Source organism: Coregonus lavaretus (genome assembly GCF_964263955.1).
Source record: "Coregonus lavaretus genome assembly, chromosome: 1".
Taxonomy (NCBI): Eukaryota; Metazoa; Chordata; class Actinopteri; order Salmoniformes; family Salmonidae; genus Coregonus; species Coregonus lavaretus.
In genome coordinates this window covers 34,827,025-34,852,134 of record NC_139988.1, presented here as the reverse complement: position 1 = coordinate 34,852,134, position 25,110 = coordinate 34,827,025, and the positions used below count along the sequence as shown (strand labels likewise).

The 25,110-nt window shown below is 42.4% G+C and overlaps 1 protein-coding gene across 2 annotated transcripts; it reads left to right on the top strand.

The window, feature by feature from the left end:
• The first annotated feature begins 602 nt into the window (after positions 1-602).
• LOC311108754 (cilia- and flagella-associated protein 36-like) lies at positions 603-24,954 on the top strand. Of its 2 annotated transcripts, none has more exons than XM_084151492.1 (10): positions 603-937; positions 5,569-5,633; positions 5,887-5,988; positions 7,714-7,828; positions 8,161-8,248; positions 21,948-22,104; positions 22,856-22,967; positions 23,274-23,434; positions 23,627-23,773; positions 24,421-24,954. In XM_084151492.1, the coding sequence occupies exons 1-10, from the start codon at positions 835-837 to the stop codon at positions 24,502-24,504; spliced, it is 1,134 nt and encodes a 377-aa protein (XP_084007618.1). In that variant the 5' UTR covers positions 603-834; the 3' UTR covers positions 24,505-24,954. The 2 variants fall into 2 exon arrangements, with proteins under 2 accessions (XP_084007618.1, XP_084007619.1); XM_084151493.1 differs by lacking the exon at positions 24,421-24,954 and adding an exon at positions 23,868-23,968 and having other exon boundaries at positions 609-937.
• Positions 24,955-25,110: the final 156 nt, after the last annotated feature.

The window sequence follows — 25,110 nt, the reverse complement described above, 5'->3', positions numbered from 1 at the left end:
TCTGCTTCGCAAGAGTTCCCCGAAGTCTCGCGGTGTTGTGCCTCTGGGTTTAGAAACTGTGGTTTCGTGGTTGCTGCCATTTTTCTTACTAGGATTACTACGCCTGCGCACTAGCACTCAGTGGGCACTGGACAGACAGCAGTATCAAAGACCATACAGTATGAAGATAGGCAGAAACTGCTTCTTCAATAGAAATCCGACACTTCCCCTGGCTAGCTGGCCTCATGACGTCAGAGCAAAACAATAATGCCGCATTCAAAACAACTGGGAACTCGTGGAAAAAACGAGCTCCACCTGGGAAAAATCGTTTTGAACAGTCATTATACTCAGAATTCCAATTCGGGAACTCGGGCATCTTAAAATGATCGGCTGTGAGTGATGGGAGAAAAAAAATATCCCAGAAATTATTAACAGAAATTCAGATTTTGGTCAAAAAGAATCAGTGTCATGTACAAGACCTAAGTGTCAACAATAGAATATAACAATATACAAACGTTTCTTTTGAAAAACCCGTTCATTCTCACTTCCCTCCTTGTCAATTCACACTGCCACTACTCTCACTTGACGAGCTGTTGTACTTGTAGAACGTAATCGGTAACCATAGGGACCGATTAGGTGTCAACCCATTCGACCACTTCAAACTTCATGAGTGCGCATTTTCAGATTTTATGCAGCTACCAAAGCATGTTACGGAGCGGGATAATAACAATGGACTAGCTTGCTAGCTAGATTTCAACAAATATGTGGATACTTAGACTTCAATTGTGCATTGTTGTACAATTTCAGGGCTAAACCTCCTCGCCCGAAGAACATTATAGGGTGTTATTAGACAACATGGCTGAGGACAGCGAGTGGGTTGTGGAGAGCATCGCTGGATATTTGTCAAGTCCCGAATGGGTCATACCAGTCACGGACTTCATGGAAAACAAATGTACAGGTAAGGCCATTTATTTTCTACTTTTTTTACGATAAATAAATTATTAAACAGTTTGTAGTACCAGGATTACACATGCTATAATCAATGCTTTGCACCCTTGAGTTAACTAGCTAGCCAGCTAACTTAACGTTAGCATGCTCGGCAGAGTACTTTAGCTAACTAACGTTAGCTGTTATTAGATTTTACTTGGTCCGATTAATCAGGCTGTAATACACCATTAATTTGTACAGTATAGATGGCTATACAGCCTGATACATTTGTGTGCAAACTCGTGTAAATGTTCCTTACAAGCCAGAATGTTGAATCAAATTACTTTTCAACTTATTCTACCGGTTGTCTGTGCAGTTTGTCCTTCAGTTTCAGAAAAAATATCCACGGGAAAGTATTGTTTACCCGAATTTTTAGAGAGCCGGTAGGTATATAGTTCGGTTCTGCACTGAGGTAAAGTTAGTTTTATATTGGATATTACGTTTTAATCTAGTCAATACCTATTCAACCAACCAAGCATGCCATGACAATGAAAATGGCATATTCTGAATCAAGAGAGGATGGAGAATAATCCACTATTTTATTATTAAAGTTATAATATTACTGTCCCCACTACAACAAAACATACATGTCATTTTGTCCTTGAAACATTTCATTGAAATACTGTAGAATTCCATTCATTCCTATGGAGGACTGCTTCTTCTGGGGAGTGCCAATATGGCCGACACGTGACTTCAAAGCCTCTCATTTGCCAATACATAGCATCAAATCAAATCAAATTTTATTTGCCACATGTGCCGAATACAACAGATGTAGACCTTACAGTGAAATGCTTACTTACAAGCCCTTAACAAACAATGCAGTTTTAAGAAAAAGAAAAAAAAAGTGTTAAGTGTAAAATAGCAAATAAAAATCCAGGGTTTATATACATCATTGGATTACACCCCAGTTCAGGTGTGCATTCATTACTGAAACCGTTTAACGTTTAGGAACCAAACGGAAGCAAACAGAGCAAAACAAGAGTTTCTATTGGACAAATTCATATAGGTCCCTCCCCGTTGTGTTCCATTTGCATCCGTTTAAGAACTGTTTTGCAACAGAATCGGCAGAATGAATACACCCCAGTTGTTTATGTTGTTTGAAATGTGTCAGCGCTCCACATGTTTGAGCGACATCGATCCAATTATTGTAAATTGTAAATTAGTACTTTGATGCAAAGAAGCTAGCTAGCTAATCCCTCTGGCTCGCGCTAGTTAGCTACCATTCCTTTAAGCCACTCGCACGTGGAACTGTCACACTGTGGCAACAACGGTGCTTAACCAAATATTAACGATCACCTCAGTTGCCAAACCTCCCAGTGCCAGGACCCAGTTTTTCAAAAATGATCAAGATTTTGCCTATCGGATAGGATTAAGTGCATAGGAATAGAATGGGAGTCCCAATTTAAGACAATGATTTGTCCGTTCTATTTGTTCCATTTCTATGCATTTAATCCCATTGATAGGCTATATGGATTTCGCCTATCTTTTGATGTTATGGAAGACAACAGCTGGCTACTATAGCCTAACTTTTGAAATCTGATGTTACATAGGCCCACATGAAAATGTAGGCTTGATGTTTGTTGGTATTGTTTATGATGATGAATTAAACACAGCTGCAAATCAGGAATACATAATGTACAGTACCATTCAAAAGTTTGGACACACCTACTTATTCAAGGGTTTTTCTTTATTTTGTTTATTTTCTACATTGTAGAATATTAGTGAAGACATCAAAACTATGAAATAACACATATGGAATCATGTAGTAACCAAAAAAGGGTTAAACAAATCAAAATATATTTGAGATTCTTCAAAGTAGCCACCCTTTGCTTTGATGACAGCTTTGCACACGCTTGGCATTCTCTCAACCAGCTTCATGAGGTAGTCACCTGGAATGCTTTTCCAACAGTCTTGAAGGAGTTCCCACATATGCTGAGCACATGTTGGCTGCTTTTCCTTCACTCTGCAGTCCAACTCATCCCAAATTATCTCAATTGGGTTGAGGTCAGGTGATTGTGGAGGCCAGGTCATCTGATGCAGCACTCCATCACTCTCCTTCTTGGTCAAATAGCCCTTACACAGCCTGAAGGTGTGTTCTGGGTCATTGTCCTGTTGAAAAACAAATTATAATCCCACTAAGCGCAAACTAGATGGGATGGCGTATCGCTGCCCAATGCTGTGGTAGCCATGCTGGTTAAGTGTGCCTTGAATTCTAAATAAATCACAGACAGTGTCACCAGCAAAGCACACCCACACCATCACACCACCTCCACAATGCTTCACGGTGGGAACCACACATGCAGAGATCATCCGTTCACCTACTCTGCGTCTCACAAAGACATGGCAGTTGGAACCAAAAATCTCAAATTTGGACTCCTCAGACCATAGGACAGATATCCACCAGTCTAATGTCCATTGCTCATGTTTCTTGGCCCAAGCAAGTCTCTTCTTCTTATTGGTGTCCTTTTGTAGTGGTTTCTTTGCAGCAATTCGACCATGAAGGCCTGATTCACACAGTCTCCTCTGAACAGTTGATGTTGAGATGTGTCTGTTACTTGAACTCTGTGAAGCAGTTATTTGGGCTGCAATCTGAGGTGCAGTTAATTGCCAATTTCTGAGGCTGGTAACTAATGAACTTATCCTCTGCAGCAGAGGTAACTCTGGGTCTTCCTTTCCTGTGGCGGTCCTCATGAGAGCCAGTTTCATCATAGCGCTTGATGGTTTTTGTGACTGCACTTGAAGAAACTTTCAAAGTTCTTGAAATGTTCCGGATTGACTGACCTTCATGTCTTAAGGTAATGATGCACTGTTGTTTTGCTTTGCTTATTTGAGCTGTTCTTGCAATAAAATGTACATGGTCTTTTACAAAATGTCTTCTGTATACCAACCCTACCTTGTCACAACACAACTGATTGGCTCAAACGCATTAAGAAGGAAAGAAATTCCACAAATTAACGTTTAAGAAGGCACACCTGTTAATTGAAATGCATTCCAGGTGACTACCTCGTGAAGCTGGTTGAGAGAATGCCAAGAGTGTCATCAAGGCAAAGTGTGGCTACTTTGAAGAATCTCAAATATATTTTGATTTGTTTAACACTTTTTTGGTTACTACATGATTCAATATGTTATTTCATAGTTTTGATGTCTTCACTATTATTCTACAATGTAGAAAATAGTAAAAATAAAGGAAAACCCTTGAATGAGTAGGTGTGTCCAACAGAGCATATGAGCGGAGTGGAGCGGTGAGAATCTCAGCTCCTCGCTCACGGAGCTGTTCACCCCTCCGCTCCCCCCGCTCAAAGCCACATCAGGCCAGTCCGCTCATTATCGCTCAGCGCTCAACGCAGTTTGCATCGCGCTCCACTCAAATCGCCCCCCGCTCACTCCAAAAAAGGAACAAAATCTGCATGTATTTCACTTTTAGCTTAAACCACAGCCTTACTTTATCTCCCCGAATTTGTTGCATACAGACTCATCTCGGATTATCCATTCTGTCTTGAAACGGGGATCTAACACTGACGCTAAAATGAGATGTTAATCAGTATAGTATATTCCATAGCGAATTGACACGTTGTTTGCCAATGTTTCTGCAAAAGCAGCGATGTGTAATCGGTGAGCAGGGATTTGATTTCTGTGACAGCAGGGAGGATCATCCCCAGGTTCCCCAGCTCCTTCTGCATTTTGTCTGTGAGGTCTGCTAGTGGTGTCAGCACACTGACAAGGTGCGTCAGCTGCCGTACTTGATTCAGGGTGATGTTAGCAACATTAGACTTGAGTTTGTTTTACCATAACGGGTCTTTTTGGAACAACCGGATGAACAACTGAATCATCCCCAGCTGGCTGCTCCATCGAATGGCGCAGGCATTTGTGGGGCGGACACCTAATTGGTCGGTTTCCTCTGTGCTCTTGCGTACACTTTTCACCAGGTGCCCGACTTTCACTAACAGCCTATTAATGTTGTCGTGCTTGTTAACGGCGTTTTTGATCGCCAGCTGAAGCATGTGAATGGGGCATCTCAGATGTAAATTTGACAAAGTAAAGTACTAATTTATCATAGTTTCTTGGGGGGGTGTAGCCCGGTTGAGCTGCGCTGGCGAAGTGTTGCATCCCTTCGCGTTCTCCTTTACTCAGCGGTTCATAGTCCATGAAAATCATTTCAAAAAATGCTACACCCAGCTCTCTTTTTCTCTCCCTTGTTATGGTTGGGCCTTTACGTGCAGTGAATAAACTTTTGAATTCCTCAACCCTTTTCTCTTGTTGCTGCTGCTGCTCCTCTCGCTCTATAAAATACAAATTCATGGACGACACAAATTAAATTAAACAGATGGATTCTGGGTCAGGCTTGAGCATGCTTCAGACTCGTGGTGTGAGCGAGCGAAATTGGAGCGGGACATAGGGCGACGCTCCGTCCTTTTAAAAATGCCGCTCTGCGCTCTGTTCAAAATCCGTCCGCTCACGCTCCATGCTCGCTCCCGCTCCACTCCGCTCATATGCTCTGGTGTCCAAACCTTTGACTGGTACTCTAGGTAGTGTCCCCCTAGTTGTTTAATTGAGATTATGCCTGCAAGTTTGCATAGTTCACCAATTTGCATTTTATTTCAGTTTTTGATGATGAAGATGAAAATAAATTGACTTATACAGAAATCCATCAGCAGTACAAGCATTTGGTGAGTAGCTAGTCTTTGGAATGGCTTGCAACATTAATATTCATTGGGTTATTGTACAAGTTTTCTTATTTTGATTATTTAACGTTACACATACATCTTAAATATAAATAGTTTAGATCTACAATTCCAAGTAGACCTAAATCAAGATATGAAATGCATGAGTTAGCCTAGTCATGAAAAGTGTTTCAGTGTCTTAACATCAAATGTTTTGTTTCTGGAAAACAGTGATGCAAGTAGCTACATTTATTTTCAGGTGGAGAAGTTGTTAGAATCCTACATGCAAGAGGTTGGCATCAATGAGCAGCAGTTTTTGGAGGCATGCTCCTCTCCTTTCGCCAAGTCCAAAACCTTACAGGTAAGCGCGATGATCATCTTTTTCATATGCTGCCACAAATACGCCAGATACGTAGATTTAGATGGATGAGTGTGCAGTTTTACATTGAAAATGGGTTCAGATAACAGAACCTCTACAAACAATTGCACAGTATGAGAGTTGCCTTTTTAATTAAGTGCTTTGCACAAGAGTCAGTGGAAGGAAGATGTAAACCATTGCTCTGAAATTCAGGTCCTAGGTCTATGTATGGGCCAGGGCAAGGCATCTCTTTAGATACAGCATTAAGGCTCCCCCTAAGAATAACATCATCAATGCCACTCTGCTCTGTCACTTGCTCCATCATGCCCCTTGTGATGACCAATATCTAGAGGATTTGTATTATGATGATGACATCCAATGGTTGCTGGAGACTTTCCAGCTCTTGGTCTCTTACTTTGGACTCTGGCCTTACTGAACAGAGTGAAGGCTATATTCTGTATCCGGGCAGAATTCAATAGCCTCCATCTCAGGACAATTAATTTAATGCACCATTAATGCCATATAGCCTGTCATGTATTTGTTATGGTTCAGATGCCCCTAAATGATTCCTGTATGTGAGGGAGTTCATTAGTGATTACTTATTAATGTAATGTTACACGCAGTAGGCTACCTGACGTCTGACCTAACACCTTTAACAGTAGAGATTAGCTCTTTGACATCCCAAAGGCCTAGTTGCGCCCCTGTGTAGACCTGTTTACTGATTTTATGAAAAGGGCCTATGGTTGTTGCCTGCTGGAACCAGCCAAGTGCAGCAGTCAGTCTGCTTAACCAGGCTTGCATGGCAAGCAACCAAGAACAAAACATTTACAGATTGAACTACCTGTGAAGAAAGGTAGGCTACGTGTTAATGCTTTGAGGGCAAGCTCCTTTCAGGTCTGCACATGCTGTTACCTGTCTTTACCGTCCACCAAGGAATTACAGCACATCTGCAAGGTTGTGATGGTAGCTAATTCCATGAGGTTTCAATCTCAGAGGACCTTATCACCATTGAGCCTAATGCTCTCCTGCAAATCATTCAAGTTAACTTACATCCTAGATCAGCTATTGTTGAAATGCGTTCTCCCCGTCGTGGACTGAGGAACATGTCCCATCATGTTCAACTCCATGGCCAAAGAATGTATGGACCTGTATGACAATAAACAATAGGAAATGGTTCCGGTACATAATGATGAATTCTGTTTCTCCTTTATCTGGTGATGTTGGGTTGTGAGCCTGAGACAGTTAGCTACAGGAATTCAGGTAGACCTGATATATGACAGGATTAGTGGGCCAGGCCTGAATTGGATTAGTGAGATACAGGAACAGCTCAAGGGAGCTATTCCTGATGGAGAGTGTTACTTAGACCCAGATCCAGCGGTGCCCTCTGGGACTTACCTGGGCCAGAAAAAGACCTCAGTTGTGAGTGATAGAGAGAGAATGCATGCAGCTGATCTGGTTTCAACACTAACCATGCTGTTGGCCCACTGTAACAATGACAGTGCCAACTGCCAAGAATGCACACCCGGAGGCAGTAGAACCCAAAATAACTTCCTTTACAAGAACAAACATGAATAATTAATTTGACTAGCCAAAATAGTTAGAAAATGATTTATTGCTTGTTATTAACTTGTTACTAACCCCTTGTCTTTTTGTCTGTCCAATGTCCATCCTAATTAGTGTGAGATAGGCTAACTGTTTTCTGCTCCTGTCCTGTCTTCCTTGGTACAGACTGTATTCCATCCCATCCTGGCCACAGATGACTTCCAGATGTTCAGGGCTCTCATGGTGCAGAAGAACATGGAGCTGCAGCTCCAGGCGCTGCGTGTCATTAAAGAGAGAAATGGTAGACTTATAGGCCTTGTCAGTGTTGTCACACAACTCCTAATTAGGGTTTCAAAATCCTATAACTTTCCAGATTTTCCAGAAGTCTTGTTTGGAGGATTCTGGATTTCCTGATTCTCGGAATCTTTCGAGCGGGATTTCTGTAGAAAATATTGGGAAAGTGACTTGATATTTTTGCAGCCCTAGTCCTAATGCTTGCCTACCGTACCTGCTTACACTGTACTCCATCATGCGGGCATGTGTGCACACGCACTATGGTACTGATGAGCCTACACAGTCTAAAACTACACAGATTAAACCGTTTGTTCTAATGCTCCACTCCTTTGTATGTAGGTGCCCTGCCTGAATGTCTCACAGATGGAGCAGATGTGATGAGTGAGCTGGAGCAGCAGGAGCTGAAAATTTTACAGGAGGTGCTCAAGTAAGAGACAGAACTGAGGCCTTTACACCCAATCTCATACATGCACTGTGACTCTTTAATTTATTTATGTAATTTTATAAGAAAAGGGTTTTCATCAGGATCTCATCAATGATGTAGGCCTTTGTGTAGTTTCCTTTACTAATTAGAACATATAGGGCCCATAGTTTTTCCTGAGCACATCGTTAGACCTGGAAAAACTCCAGCTCCAATGATGGTCTACAACTAGGGTCTGGAGACTTTCCTGGTCAGGACATTTGGTCATGAACAACTCCTGGCTCTAAGCGTTATGCTATCTATGATAATGCACTTGCCTACAATAGTATCCATTTTGATGTTTGTATTCTGTACGGTGTGCTGGTGTTTGCTCTGGTTGCAAATCCAATGTCCTCTTTGGGGATCAGTGTTTGTATTTATTATGGATCCCCATTAGCTGCTGCCAAGGCAGCAGTTACTCTTCCTGGGGTCCAGCAAAATTAAGGCAGTTATACAATTTTTAAAACATTACAATAAATTCACAACAGATTTCACAACACATTAAGTGTGTGCCCTCAGGCCACTACTCTCACATATCTACAACACAAAATCCATGTGTACGTGTGTGTATAGTGCGTATGTTATCGTGTGTGTATGCATGTTCTATAAGGTGTATTTGTATCTGTTTTTTAAAATCTGATTCTACTGCTTGCACAAATTACTTGATGTGGAATAGAGTTCCATGTAGACATGGCTCTATATAGTACTGTGCGCCTCCCATAGTCTGTTCTTGACTTGGACACTGTGAAGAGACCTCTGGTGGCATGTCTTGTGGGGTATGCATGGGTGTCTGAGTTGTGTGCCAGTAGTTCAAACAGACAACTCGGTGCATTCAACATGTCAATACCTCTCACAAATACAAGTAGTGATGAAGTCAATCTCTCCTCCACTTTGAGCCAGGAGAGATTGACATGCATATTATTAATGTTAGCTCTCTGTGTACGTCCAAGGGCCAGCTGTGCTGCCCTGTTCTGAGCCAAGTCCCTCTTTGTGGCACCTGACCACACGACTAAACAGTAGTACAGGTGCGACAAAACTAGGGCCTGTAGGACCTGCCTTGTTGATAGTGCTGTTAAGAAGGAAGAGCAGCGCTTTATTATGGACAGACTTCTCCCCATATTAGCTACTGTTGTATCAATATGTTTTGACCATGACAGTTTACAATCCCGGGTTACTCCAAGCAGTTTAGTCACCTCAACTTGTTCAATTTCCCCATTATTCATTACAAGATTTAGTTGAGGTTTAGTGAATGATTTGTACAATGTTTTTCGTTTTTGAAATACAGTGGGGGAAAAAAGTATTTAGTCAGCCACCAATTGTGCAAGTTCTCCCACTTAAAAAGATGAGAGGCCTGTAATTTTCATCATAGGTACACGTCAACCATGACAGACAAATTGAGAAAAATAATCCAGAAAATCACATTGTAGGATTTTTAATGAATTTATTTGCAAATTATGGTGGAAAATAAGTATTTGGTCACCTACAAACAAGCAAGATTTCTGGCTCTCACAGACCTGTAACTTCTTCTTTAAGAGGCTCCTCTGTCCTCCACTCGTTACCTGTATTAATGGCACCTGTTTGAACTTGTTATCAGTATAAAAGACACCTGTCCACAACCTCAAACAGTCACACTCCAAACTCCACTATGGCCAAGACCAAAGAGCTGTCAAAGGACACCAGAAACAAAATTGTAGACCTGCACCAGGCTGGGAAGACTGAATCTGCAATAGGTAAGCAGATTGGTTTGAAGAAATCAACTGTGGGAGCAATTATTAGGAAATGGAAGACCACTGATAATCTCCCTCGATCTGGGGCTCCACGCAAGATCTCACCCCGTGGGGTCAAAATGATCACAAGCAAAAATCCCAGAACCACACGGGGGGACCTAGTGAATGACCTGCAGAGAGCTGGGACCAAAGTAACAAAGCCTACCATCAGTAACACACTAGGGACTCAAATCCTGCAGTGGCAGATGTGTCCCCCTGCTTAAGCCAGTACATGTCCAGGCCCGTCTGAAGTTTGCTAGAGTGCATTTGGATGATCCAGAAGAGGATTGGGAGAATGTCATATGGTCAGATGAAACCAAAATATAACTTTTTGGTAAAAACTCAACTCGTCGTGTTTGGAGGACAAAGAATGCTGAGTTGCATCCAAAGAACACCATACCTACTGTGAAGCATGGGGGTGGAAACATCATGCTTTGGGGCTGTTTTTCTTCAAAGGGACCAGGACGACTGATCCGTGTAAAGGAAAGAATGAATGGGGCCATGTATCGTGAGATTTTGAGTGAAAACCTCCTTCCATCAGCAAGGGCATTGAAGATGAAACGTGGCTGGGTCTTTCAGCATGACAATGATCCCAAACACACCGCCCGGGCAACGAAGGAGTGGCTTCGTAAGAAGCATTTCAAGGTCCTGGAGTGGCCTAGCCAGTCTCCAGATCTCAACCCCATAGAAAATCTTTGGAGGGAGTTGAAAGTCTGTGTTGCCCAGCGACAGCCCCAAAACATCACTGCTCTAGAGGAGATCTGCATGGAGGAATGGGCCAAAATACCAGCAACAGTGTGTGAAAACCTTGTGAAGACTTACAGAAAACGTTTGACCTGTGTCATTGCCAACAAAGGGTATATAACAAAGTATTGAGAAACTTTTGTTATTGACCAAATACTTATTTTCCACCATAATTTGCAAATAAATTCATTAAAAATCCTACAATGTGATTTTCTGGATATTTTTTTCTCATTTTGTCTGTCATAGTTGATGTGTACCTATGATGAAAATGACAGGCCTCTCATCTTTTTAAGTGGAAGAACTTGCACAATTGGTGGCTGACTAAATACTTTTTTCCCCCACTGTATTTAGGACTAACTTATTCCTTGCCACCCATTCTGAAACTAACTGCAGCTCTTTGTTAAGTGTTGCAGTCATTTCAGTCGCTGTAGTAGCTGACGTGTATAGTGTTGAGTCATCTGCATACATAGACACACTGGCTTTACTCAAAGCCAGTGGCATGTCGTTAGTAAAGATTGAAAAAGGTAAGGGGCCTAGACAGCTGCCCTGGGGAATTCCTGATTCTACCTGGATTATGTCGTAGATGCTTCCATTAAAGAACACCTTCTGTGGTTCTGTTAGACAGGTAACTCTTTATCCACAATATAGTAGGGGGTGTAATGCCATAACATACGTTTTTCTAGCAGCAGACTATGATCGATAATGTCAAAAGCCGCACTGAAGTCTAACACAATTTACTAAGGGTTGGTAACAGGCTGATTGGTCGGCTATTTGAGCCAGTAAAGGGGGCTTTAATATTCTTAGGTAGCGGAATGGCTTTTACTTCCCTCCAGGCCTGAGGGCACACACTTTCTAGTAGGCTTAAATTAAAGATATGGCAATATCGTCTGCTATTATCCTCAGTAATTTTCCAGCAAAGTTGTCAGACCCCGGTGGCTTGTCATTGTTGATAGACAACAATACTTTTCACCTCTTCCACACTTACTTTACGGAATTCAAAATTACAATGCTTGTCTTTCATAATTTGGTCAGATATACTTGGATGTGTAGTGTCAGCGTTTGTTGCTGGCATGTCATGCCTAAATTTGCTAATCTTGCCAATGAAAAAATCATTAAAATAGTTGGCAATATCAGTGAGTTGTGTAATGAATGAGCCATCTGATTCAATGAATGAATGAGCAGAGTTTGCCTTTTTGCCTAACATTTCATTTAACGTGCTCCAAAGCTTTTTACTATCATTCTTTGTCATTTATCTTTGTTTCATAGTGTAGTTTCTTCTTTTTATTCAGTTTAGTCACATGATTTCTCAATTTGCAGTACGTTTGCCAATCGGTTGTGCTGCCAAACTTATTTACCATACCTTTTGCCTCATTCCTCTCAACCATACAATATTGCAAATCCTCATCAAACCAAGGTGATTAAAGTTTTTACAGTCATTTTCTTAATGGGTGCATGTTTATTAGTAACTGGAACAAGCAATTTCATAAATGTGTCAAGTGCAGCGTCTGGCTGCTCCTCATTACACACCAAAGACCAATAAATATTATTTACATCATCAACATAAGAATCACTACAAAACTTATTGTATTACCTCTTAAACATTATATTAGGCCCAGCCTTTGGAACTTTGGTTTTCTTAGATATGTCTACAATATTGTGATCACTACATCCGATAGATTTGGATACTGCTTTAAAACAAATTTCTGCTGCATTAGTAAAGATGTGATCAATACATGTTGATGATTTCATTTCTGTGCTGTTTGTAACTACCCTGGTAGATTGACTGATAACCTAAACCAAGTTGCAGGCACTGGTTACAGTTTAAAGCTTTTTCTTGAGTGGGCAGCTTGATGAATGCCAGTCAATATTGAAATCACCCAGAAAATATACCTCTCTTGATGTCACATACAGTATCAAGCATTTCACACATATTATCCAGATACTGACTGTTAGCACTTGGTCTATAGCAGCTTCCCACAAAGAATGGACTTTAGGTGAGGCAGATGAAACTGTAGCCATATTACTAAAACAGTATTTAACATGAGATCCTCTCTAAGCTTTACAGGAATATGGTTCTTAATATAGACCGCAACACCGCCCCCATTGGCATTTCTGTAGATGTTATAACCATGTATTGCTACCACTGTATCATCAAATTTATTATCTGAGTTTAAGAGAGTTAGAATATGTATCTGTTACTAGCAGGTTATTGACTTCCTGAACCTTGTTTCTTAGGCGACATACAGTGCATTCAGAAAGTATTCAGACCCCTTGACTTTTTCCACATTGTTACGTTACAGCCTTATTCTAAATTGTATATATAAAAAAAAAATCCTCAATCTGCACACAATACCCAATAATAAGAAAGCAAAAAACAGGTTTTTAGAAATGTGTGCAAATTTATAAAACAAAAAATGAAATCTTATTTACGTAAGTATTCAGACCCTTTGCTATGAGACTTGAAATTGAGCTCAGGTGCATCCTGTTTCCATTGATCATCCTTGAGATGTTTCTACAACTTGATTGGAGTCCACCTGTGGTAAATTAAATTGATTGGACATGATTTGTAAAGGCACACACCTGTCTATATAAGGTCCAACAGTTGACAGTGCATGTCAGAGCAAAAACCAAGCCATGAGGTCAAAGGAATTGTCCGTAGAGCTCTGAGACAGGATTGTGTCAAGGCACAGATCTGGGGAAGGGTACCAAAACATTTCTGCAGCATTGAAGGTCCCCAAGAACACAGTGGCCTCCATCATTCTTAAATGGAAGAAGTTTGGAACCACCAAGACTCTTCCTAGAACTGGCCGCCCGGCCAAACTGAGCAATCGGGGGAGAAGGGCCGTGGTCAGGGAGGTGACCAAGAACCCGATGGTCACTCTGACAGAGCTTCAGAGTTCCTCTGTGGAGATGGGAGAACCTTCCAGAAGAACAACCATCTCTGCAGCACTCCACCAATCAGGCCTTTTATGGTAGAATGGCCAGACGGAAGCCACTCCTCAGTAAAAGGCACATGACAGCCCGCTTGGAGTTTGCCAAAAGGCACCTAAAGGACTCAGACCATGAGAAACAAGATTCTCTGGTCTGATGAAACCAAGATTGGACTCTTTGGCCTGAATGCCAAATGTCACGTCTGGAGGAAACATGGCACCATCTCTACAGTGAAGCATGTTGGTGGCAGCATCATGCTGTGGGGATGTTTTTCAGCGGCAGGGAATGGGAGACTAGTCAGGATCGAGGGAAAGATGATCGGGGCAAAGTACAGAAAGATCCTTGATGAAAACCTGTTCCAGAGCGCTCAGGACCTCAGACTCGGGCGAAGGTTCACCTTCCAACAGGACAAGACCCTAAGCACACAGCCAAGACAACGCAGGAGTGGCTTCGGGACAAGTCTCTGAATGTCCTTGAGTTGCCTAGCCAGAGATCGGACTTGAACCTGATCGAACATCTCTGGAGAGACCTGAAAATACAGTGGGGAGAACAAGTATTTGATACACTGCCGATTTTGCAGGTTTTCCTACTTACAAAGCATGTAGAGGTCTGTAATTTTTATCATAGGTACACTTCAACTGTGAGAGATGGAATCTAAAACAAAAATCCAGAAAATCACATTGTATGATTTTTAAGTAATTAATTTACATTTTATTGCATGACATAAGTATTTGATACATCAGAAAAGCAGAACTTAATATTTGGTACAAAAACCTTTGTTTGCAATTACAGAGATCATACGTTTCCTGTAGGTCTTGACCAGGTTTGCACACACTGCAGCAGGGATTTTGGCCCACTCCTCCATACAGACCTCCTCCAGATCCTGCAGGTTTTGGGGCTGTCGCTGGGCAATACGGACTTTCAGCTCCCTCCAAAGATTTTCTATTGGATTCAGGTCTGGAGACTGGCTATGCCACTCCAGGACCTTGAGATGCTTCTTACGGAGCCACTCCTTAGTTGCCCTGGCTGTGTGTTTCGGGTCGTTGTCATGCTGGAAGACCCAGCCACGACCAATCTTCAATGCTCTTACTGAGGGAAGGAGGTTGTTGGCCAAGATCTCGCGATACATGGCCCCATCCATCCTCCCCTCAATACGGTGCAGTCGTCCTGTCCCCTTTGCAGAAAAGCATCCCCAAATGTTTCCACCTCCATGCTTCACGGTTGGGATGGTGTTCTTGGGGTTGTACTCATCCTTCTTCCTCCAAACACGGCGAATGGAGTTTAGACCAAAAAGCTCTATTTTTGTCTCATCAGACCACATGACCTTCTTCCATTCCTCCTCTGGATCATCCAGATGGTCATTGGCAAACTTCAGACGGGCCTGGACATGCGCTGGCTTGAGCAGGGGGACCTTGCGTGCGCTGCAGGATTTTAATCCATGACGGCGTAGTGTGTTACTATTGGTTTTCTTTGTGACTGTGGTCCCAGCTCTCTTCAGGTCATTGACCAGGTCCTGCCGTGTAGTTCTGGGCTGATCCCTCACCTTCCTCATGATCATTGATGCCCCACGAGGTGAGATCTTGCATGGAGCCCCAGACCGAGGGTGATTGACCGTCATCTTGAACTTCTTCCATTTTCTAATAATTGCGGCAACTCTCACCAAGCTGCTTGCCTATTGTCCTGTAGCCCATCCCAGCCTTGTGCAGGTCTACAATTACACAGCTTTCTGGTCTTGGCCATTGTGGAGAGGTTGGAGTCTGTTTGATTGAGTGTGTGGACAGGTGTCTTTTTTACAGGTAACGAGTTCAAACAGGTGCAGTTAATACAGGTAATAATAATAATAATATGCCATTTAGCAGACGCTTTTATCCAAAGCGACTTACAGTCAAAAAATGAACAGGTCTGTGAGAGCCGGAATTCTTACTGGTTGGTAGGTGATCAAATTCTTATGTGATGCAATAAAATGCAAATTAATTACTTAAAAATCATACAATGTGATTTTCTGGATTTTTGTTTTAGATTCCGTCTCTCACAGTTGAAGTGTACCTATGATAAAAATTACAGACCTCTACATGCTTTGTAAGTAGGAAAACCTGCAAAATCGGCAGTGTATCAAATACTTGTTCTCCCCACTGTAGCTGTGCAGTGACGCTCCCCATCCAACCTAACAGAGCTTGAGAGGATCTGCAGAGAAGAATGGGAGGTGTATCAAGCTTGTAGCGTCATACCCAAGAAGACTCAAGGTTGTAATCGCTGCCAAAGGTGCTTCAACAAAGTACTAAGTAAAGGGTCTGAATACTTATGTAAATGGTTATTTCCGTTTTTTATTTTGAATACATTTGCTAAAATTTCTAAAAACCTGTTTTTGCTTTGTCATTAGGGGGTATTGTGTGTAGATTGAGGGTGAAACAAACATTTAATCTATTTTAGAATAAGGCATTAATGTAACGAAATGTGGAAAAAGTGAAGGGTCTGAATACTTTCCAAATGCACTGTATGTTAACGTGTGCTATTTTTTAGCACTTTCTGGGATGCTTGATTGTTTTCTTTGCTTTACTGGGAAGCTTAGCAGAAGTAGACATGCTCATGCTATTTATGTTAGTGCAGGGTGAGCTGCACACAGTGGACTTCCTACTAGGGCACACCACCTCAGTGCTAACACTATAACTCTGGTTCATAGGCACATGATTACTGCATACAATAGCTGTGGGATCAGCAGAGGCATTCAGGGCAGTTCGAGGGACATAAATTAGGTTACTTACATTGTCTTCCAAAACCCCTGGGAAAATGTACATTTGCTGAAGCATTATGACAACTCAGCGACACAATGGTAGGGATTAAATGAGCTGGGCTTGAGTAATTTGATAAATAATTGTCTCAACGCAGCCTTATAATGCTGTGAAAGGATTCAGGAACCAAAATGATTTGGGTGGATCCCACCTTCCTCATAAAGACAAGCATTGTTTCCAGAAGGTATCAAAATTATCAATAAATGTTACACCCACAGAGCTGCAGTAGTCTCATAGCCAGTTATGGAGGGCTAAAAGTCTGCTGAAACGGTCAATGCCATGCTTTAGGGAGGGCAGAGGGCCAGATATTATGGAGCGTTTGTTGGTGTCAAGCAGTGACCCAATCAGTTTCTTTAAAATCCATCTTCAGCTGTTCTGAGCTACCCTTCATAAAGTCATTGAATCCCACATGAACCATGATAGACTCAATTTCCTGATGTTTAAAATGTTTGGGAGCAGCTTATTGATGTCCTGTACTCGTGCTCCTGGCTAGCACAAAGTCTTTGCTCCAGGGACTGAGACATTTCTCACCAATGAACTGCCCAATACAATGGCCGGAGAAGAGAATGGAGAAATCCGCCCATTCCTACCCCTAACACAATTTGTTGAACCTTTCACCGGTCCACGAGAAGCAGGATAGCGTACGCCCGCTGCTCCCGGCGACAGGTCCAGACCTCCCAGAGCAGGAGTGCCCCGTCAGATCCAGAGAGGGGGAAAGGAGCCAAACTCGACGATGAAGCCGCTGCTGGAGTCAGCATAGTTAGTCAGCACCGGAAATCCCAGCGATGAAGGTGCAGGTAGATCAGGCACCAGTGCAGCGAAGCTATTCCTTATGTCAATCTGCTCCGAACCTCTTTGTCATTCCCATCCACTTAGCAGCATGCCGCTGCTTTCGGCTTCCACGACATGTGACCAGCGCTGATTGGAACAGTCTTCTTGCTGTTCTCCGTCTACTTCATTACAAGATGGAGAAGGAGAAGCAGATGGAGACTACTTCTTTGGCAGGCAAGTTCCAGGTAGCACATACCATTCGGATAGGGACATATGACAAGGTGGGGAAACTACCATCAGGAGTTGAGGACGAGAAAGTTCCAATTTGCGTTTTCCCCACAAATTCGCACAGAATTGAGATTTGCTTGCAAAGCATAGCCACCTCATTCCTGTAATCCTCCGCTAGCAAACACTTGCCACATTGTAACTCCATATTGTCAATATTGTCCCGGACAAGAGCGTAATAAACACAGCTTCTACAGCGCTGGAAATGTTTGTTAGCTCCGTTGCAACCCAGCTAGCTAGTTGGTAGCAGGTGTTGACACAAACACTTATAAAACTAAGTAAAACTTCGGAAACAACAGGTCAAGGCGCAGGAGGTATCAGAGTTTGTGACAGGAAATTACGTAAGATGTATAGCCAGGACCAGGAGTGAACAACACATACTGTCTCACTATTTTGGTAATTCTTGTAAACCCTTGTGTCGGTGTCGTCATGTTTCGTGGTAGATGGCTGTGTAGTAAGTCAGTGAGTGACAAATCATCCAAGATTATATCTTCCTTGTTCTCTAATGGGATTTCTGCATTTGAAGCTAAGCGAAGTGCAGCACTAAAGGTTGTGTGTCCAAAGGGAACTAAGCTCCTTGATGGGTTTACACTCTTTTTTTTTTGTAGTCATTTAGCAGACGCTCTTATCCAGAGCGACTTACAGGAGCAATTAGGGTTAAATGCCTTGCTCAAGGGCACATCGACAGATTTTTCACCTAGTCGGCTCGGGGATTAGAACCAGCGACCTTTCGGTTACTGGCACAACGCTCTTACCCACTAAGCTACCTGCCGCCCATGATGGCGATCATATATATTCAATATATGTATATTATATACTTTCATAGATATTACAACATTTCATTAGAGATGTGGCCTCTATCCAAAACAGAGGATAGCACTTAAACAAATAACATTTTCTGCAGAGTATAATGGCAATGGAGAACATTTTGTTTTTATCCTTGTCTTAGGGCTGGCCCCACCCACCACTTGAAGTCTATTTGACGTGTCAGAGGGACTTGTTCTAGATCTATGTGATGCGTCTTCATTCTTTGACTGTAAGTGGTCTAATCGGGGCATTAGATCGCTAGTTCACCCAGAGCTTTGAGATGTGCTTCACAAGAGCTAGGCCTAATTTATAGCACAGATTGTGTAGAGACCACTTGGCCTACGTTGCTCTCATGTGAAGTTATGTTCTCAGTTATGCTCATCGAAAATGTTGCAAAATGTTTGTGCTCTTCAAATCCTGTGTGATGGAAAGCTTCATCCTTGTTGAATCAAGCTGCTAATCAATAACATTAAGAGATCATCATGGTGAGTGTCAGCAAGGTGGTCACCAAGGACAGGAGCTTGGACTGCCAGCTCTGGGACCTAGTACTGTAGTACGAGTGGTATAAAGACACTATTTATTAATTTTTTATTTTATTTCACCTTTATTTAACCAGGTAAGCCAGTTGTGAACAAGTTCTCATTTACAACTGCGACCTGGCCAAGATAAAGCAAAGCAGTGCGATAAAAACAACACAGAGTTACATATGGGGTAAAAAAAAACATAAGGTCATAAAATACAACAGAAAATATATATACAGTGTGTGCAAATGTAGCAAGTTATGGAGGTAAGGCAATAAATAGGCTATAGTGCAAAATAATTACAATTAGTATTAACACTGGAATGCTAGATGTGCAAGAGATTGTGCGCAAATAGAGATACTGGGGTGCAAAAGAGCAAAATAAATAACAATATAGGGATGAGGTAGTTGGGTGGGCTAATTTCAGATGGGCTGTGTACATGTGCAGTGATCGGTAAGGTGCTCTGACAACTGATGCTTAAAGTTAGTGAGGGAGGTAAGTCTCCAGCTTCAGAGATTTTTGCAATTCGTTCCAGTCATTGGCAGCAGAGAACTGAAAGGAATGGCGGCCAAAGGAGGTGTTGGCTTTGGGAATGACCAGTGAGATATACCTGCTGGAGCGCAGACTACGGGTGGGTGCTGCTATGGTGACCAATGAGCTAAGATAAGGTGGGGATTTGCCTAGCAGTGGGTTTGACGACGAACATGTAGTGAGGACCAGCCAACAAGAGCGTACAGGTCACAGTGGTGGGTAGTGTATGGGGCTTTGGAGACAAAACGGATGGCACTGTGATAGACTACATCCAATTTGCTGAGTAGAGTGTTGGAGGCTATTTTGTAAATGACATCGCCGAAGTCAAGGATCGGTAGGATAGTCAGTTTTACGAGGGCATGTTTGGCAGCATGAGTGAAGGAGGCTTTGTTGCGAAATAGGAAGCCGATTCTAGATTTAACTTTGGATTGGAGATTCTTAATGTGAGTCTGGAACGAGAGTTTACAGTCTAACCAGACACCTAGGTATTTGTAGTTGTCCACATACTCTAGGTCAGACCCGTCGAGAGTGGTAATTCTAGTCGGGTGGGCGGGTGCCAGCAGCGTTCGATTGAAGAGCATGCATTTAGTTTTACTAGTATGTAGGTTAATGTACTGTATGTTGTTTAAGACTGGCAGTAGGCCAACCTTTATTCAACTACAAATGGCTTGCGAAAGTATTCACCCCCTTTGGCATTTTTCCTATTTTGTTTCCTTACAACTTGGAATTAAAATAGATTTTGGGGGGATTTGTATCATTTGATTTACACAACATGCCTACCACTTTGAAGATACAAAATATTTTTTCTTGCGAAACAAACAAAAAATAAGACCAAATATTTTTTCAACTTGACCGTACATAACTATTCATCCCCCCCAAAGTCAATACTTTGTAGAGCCACCCTTTGCAGCAATTACAGTGCAAGTCTCTTGGGGTATGTCTCTATAAGCTTGGCACATCTAGCCACTGGGATTTTTGCCCATTCTTCAAGGCAAAACTGCTCCAGCTCCTTCAAGTTGGATGGGTTCCACTGGTGTACAGGAATCTTTAAGTCATACCACAGATTCTCAATTGGATTGAGGTCTGGGCTTTGACTAGGCCATTCCAAGACATTTAAATGTTTCCCCTTAAACCACTCGAGTGTTGCTTTAGCAGTATGCTTAGGGTCATTGTCCTGCTGGAAGGTGAACCTCCGTCCCAGTCTCAAATCTCTGTAAGACTGAAACAGGTTTCCCTCAAGAATTTCCCTGTATTTAGCGCCATCCATCATTCCTTCAATTCTGACCAGTTTCCCAGTCCCTGCCGATTAAAAACATCCCCACAGCATGATGCTGCCACCACCATGCTTCACTGTTGTGATGGTGTTCTCGGGGTGATGAGAGGTGTTGGGTTTGCGCCAGACATAGCGTTTGCCTTGATGGCCAAAAAGCTCAAATTTAGTCTCATCTGACCAGAGTACCTTCTTCCACATGTCTTTTGGCGAACACCAAACGTGTTTGCTTATTTTTTACTTTAAACAATGGCTTTTTTCTGGCCACACTTCCGTAAAGCCCAGCTCTGTGGAGTGTACGGCTTAAAGTGGTCCTATGGACAGATACTCCAATCTCCACTGTGGAGCTTTGCAGCTCCTTCAGGGTTATCTTTGGTCTCTTTGTTGCCTCTCTGATTAATGCCCTCCTTGCCTGGTCTGTGAGTTTTGGTGGGCAGCCCTCTCTTGGCAGGTTTGTTGTGGTGCCATATTCTTTCCATTTTTTAATAATGGATTTAATGGTGCTTCGTGGGATGTTCTAATATCAGAAACTTTATTTATAACCCGACCCTGATCTGTACTTCTCCACAACCTTTTCCCTGACCTGTTTGGAGAGCCCCTTGGTCTTCATGGTGCCGCTTGCTTGGTGGTGCCCCTTGTTTAGTGGTGTTGATGCTGCCACCACCATGCTTCACTGTTGTGATGGTGTTCTCGGGGTGATGAGAGGTGTTGGGTTTGCGCCAGACATAGCGTTTGCCTTGATGTTGCAGACTCTGGGGCCTTTCAGAACAGGTGTATATATACTGAGATCATGTGGCAAATCATGTGACACTTAGATTGCACACAGGTGGACTTTATTTAACTAATTATGTGACTTCTGAAGGTAATTGGTTGCACCAGATCTTATTTAGGGGCTTCATAGCAAAGGGGTTGAATACATATGCACGCACCACTTTTCTGTTATTAATTTTTTTCATTTCACTTCACCAATTTTGACTATTTTGTGTATGTCCATTACATGAAATCCAAATAAAAATCAATTTAAATTACAGGTTGTAATGCAACAAAATAGGAAAAACGCCAAGGGGGATGAATACTTTTGCAAGGCACTGTACAAGTAACACATTCAAACACACCAGTACAACCCTATAAAACCATGGGGTTCTTTGTTGGAAAGTAACCTCTCATCATCTGAGTTATGCGACTATCTAGGCCCAGAATAGGGGATGAATCTACCGATATTTGAACATATCTCCCTCTGTGTTTGCACAGGATGTCAAAGGATGAGTATTACCAAGAGATGGCTCTGAGACTGCAGTCAGAGGAGGAGATTGGCTCCACGTCCAGAAGCTGCTCTGATAGGCCACTTCTAGAGGCAGTCAGTGTCCAGACGACCGCCTCCACTCAACAGACAAACAGCACTAACAAGGTGAGTTATGAATCTAATACTGACCCATTGGAGTGATGTAATACAAAAAGAATAAACACCAATGACTCTGTCTGCCTTTCTTCAGAGTGTGATAAATGTGTCATATTTCATGTATTCAGAGCTATAGTATTCTTCTGTGCTATGTAATTTAGCATCAACACGAAGGGGTAGTGATGAGTGCAGCAGCCAGCTGCTTACAGTCCCTGCATAGGCTACATATCATGTTACTAGACGGTCTTCAATCAGTCACATCAATCTCCTAATGCAGAGCAGTACATGATCTGGCAGATATCCAGCCCTATTCAAGGACATGGACTCTCTTTACTACAATGGCTGGTTTTTCTATTACTTGATTGAAAGTGATCTCAGAAAGCAGAAAATGGCTTGTGTCCCTATAAACTAAAGCATTGACTTGTAACACTGTTTTTGCTGCATTATCGTTACAATATATGGTGTTTTAGCCTGTATATTAACCTAAAGTGGGGTATATGACAACTCTCTTGTATGTTGCACATGCTAAGGCCAAGGCGAAGGTGGGGAACAGTGGGGGCCAACAGCCCTCTGTCGCTCTGGTCAATGGCAACGCAACGGTAACTCTCCTAGTTATGCAATAGCAGATTGTGTGCTAGACCTGTAGTCTGTTGTGGTCGCCCATAAATGTTAGCTGTACAACCTGAACTTTGAAGCTCAGTGGCATTAGAACTGGAACAGCTAGATGCAATGACATGGCTGCCCTGTGCCCTCCCTGTAGGTTAACAGTACATCTCAGAAGAAAGAGGAGCTGAAGGCTGCTGTAGGTGGAGGTGGTGGGCAGATGAGTCCAGCCAAGACCAGCACATCTACCCATTCTAAGTTGCCATCAGGTAATAATACTGATACTGTCTCCAACAATTTTGCCTACTCTTTTCCTCATATAATTTGGTGTGTGAAATTCCCTTCTCTGTATCATATTTTCAGCACATGCTTGCTCTATTACTAGCCTTTAGTGATGTCACTGTACCCTCCCTTTTCCTGCCCACTAGTGATTTATTCTATGTGCCCTCAGTTTATAGTATACACTACTGTTACCCTTGAAGCCTTTCCTGTAGTGTAGATATAGCACATGAATGCTAAAAGGTTAATATACTTCAGAGGGTGTATGAGTAATAGATGGTTATGTGTTGATGCAGAGCAGGGCAGTGCAGAGCCACGGGTCCTTCCTGCAGTGAGGGTACCAGTGAAGGGTACAGAGCCTCCGGCTGTCTCCAGGGAGAAGGGCAGCAGCAGCCAGGCAGCAGAGGGCTGGATAGAAGAGGCATGCAAGGAGGCTGGCATTTCCAATCTATTCACAGTGAGACTTTCCTACTGCATATACCATACCTGCCATGTGTGTCATGCACTGACTATAAGTCACTCTGAATAACTTGATTGTGGCAAAAACAACACTCAGGCAACAGTACATAGAAAGGAAACCTTGAAAGGCTACATTACCAGTTTTGTTGGAGACTGAGGACTGATGGATTGTGTTTCTGTGTGTGTTCAGGAGTTGTCAGCAGAGCAGCAGGAACAACTCCAGCAGAGGGCGCTGTATCTGAGGCAGCAGAGGGACAAGCTTCAGGCCCTGAAAAAAGAGCAGAGACCCAAACCAGCCACACCAGAAAAAAACCCAGCACCCCCTGCCAGCACACTGGTAACATCACACCTACTTCTATAATGACTCTTCCTGTAAGCATATGGGTAGTATTTCTCCATAAGACACACGTAACAGCTTTCGTTTGTGGTAGATAATGCACCACACCTCGGCTGATGACTGCATATTCAAGTAGAACGCAAAGAATACGGCTAGCAAAGCACCGGAGGTCAACTCTGGTCTTCCTGTGTTTTTTAGTAGTGAGTTTCAATCCTTTGTCTTTGTTTAAAATAATATTTTCTCTTGATTTCCCCTGATATTTAGTCTCAGTTTTGTCTGTTTTCACATTCTTCCCTTTTTGAAGTTTGGATTTGCTTCTGCTCTTTATTCCCTCATTTTATTTTGCTGCATTGCCAATCAAAGGACGATGGTCCCAAAATGAACGGGGGTGGTGCTAGTATAAAGGAAGAGCGGGTCAATGCACCCCAGCCTGTGAGCTCTCCTGTGGGGGGACAGGAGAAGCAGCCCAAGGTGATCTGTTTGAGTGATGACATTGTCTCCACTGTGTAGTGCTGCTGCCCTGTGTGCTTCTATTCTTACTGTAGCACAGCCCTGCGCCTGTCAATATGGCTGATATGTGCAACATGACTAGATTTAGTGGTGCTACCGTTCAAAATTTGACTCAAACACTTGTTTTCTCTTCATAGGAGATCTCTGTCGAAGAAAAAAAGAAGTTGCAGAAAAGAAAACATCTGGCAGAAAAGCTGAAAGAGGAAGTCATCAAAAAGTAAAGTCAACTGTAGTCAAACTGGACCATCAATTCATTGGGAAGCTGAGATGGACTGTGCATTTGTAATGGAAGAATGCAGTATTTAAATGATTCTTGATAGTCTTAAAAGGGAATGACATATTGGTTTCCTTACCCTGTAAGCAGTCTATGGACAAGGTGACAGCAATCCATGCTTTGGTTTAGTTTCCCTGGCACTGATTTGGAAATGATGCGCAAACAATTCTAATATTGGTCCCATGACATGAATGTGATTTGTGCCGCAAATGCTAAAATGTGGAAACAGTGCCAGGGAAACTAAACCAACGCATGAATTGCGGTCATACCTTGTCTATAGACTGCTTACAGGGTAAGGAAACAAATGTCATTTTGGGTGCACAATCCCTTTAAGTATAATATTGCACCACTGATTCAATGTAATAATGTATGTGGTTTAATAAATCAATTTTTATTTAAATTTTGACAGAGCTCTTGTGTGTAAACCTACTGGTCTGTGACAGGTGGTTAGCATGAAAAATATGCAACTAACTATCCATGCATGTAGATAACAGGAGGAATACCTCAGAGCATCTTAACAGTGCATACTGATGAGTGAATAGGCATTAGGAAA

What these genes read in the sequence shown, in the direction of transcription:
- LOC311108754 (XM_084151492.1), top strand. Translation starts at nt 835, where the DNA reads ATGGCTGAGGACAGCGAGTGGGTTGTGGAGAGCATCGCTGGATATTTG. An exon ending in ATTTTACAGGAGGTGCTCAA is followed by an intron (nt 8,249 to 21,947) that starts GTAAGAGACAGA and finishes GTGTTTGCACAG; the next exon opens with GATGTCAAAGGATGAGTATT. An exon ending in GCATTTCCAATCTATTCACA is followed by an intron (nt 23,435 to 23,626) that starts GTGAGACTTTCC and finishes GTGTGTGTTCAG; the next exon opens with GAGTTGTCAGCAGAGCAGCA.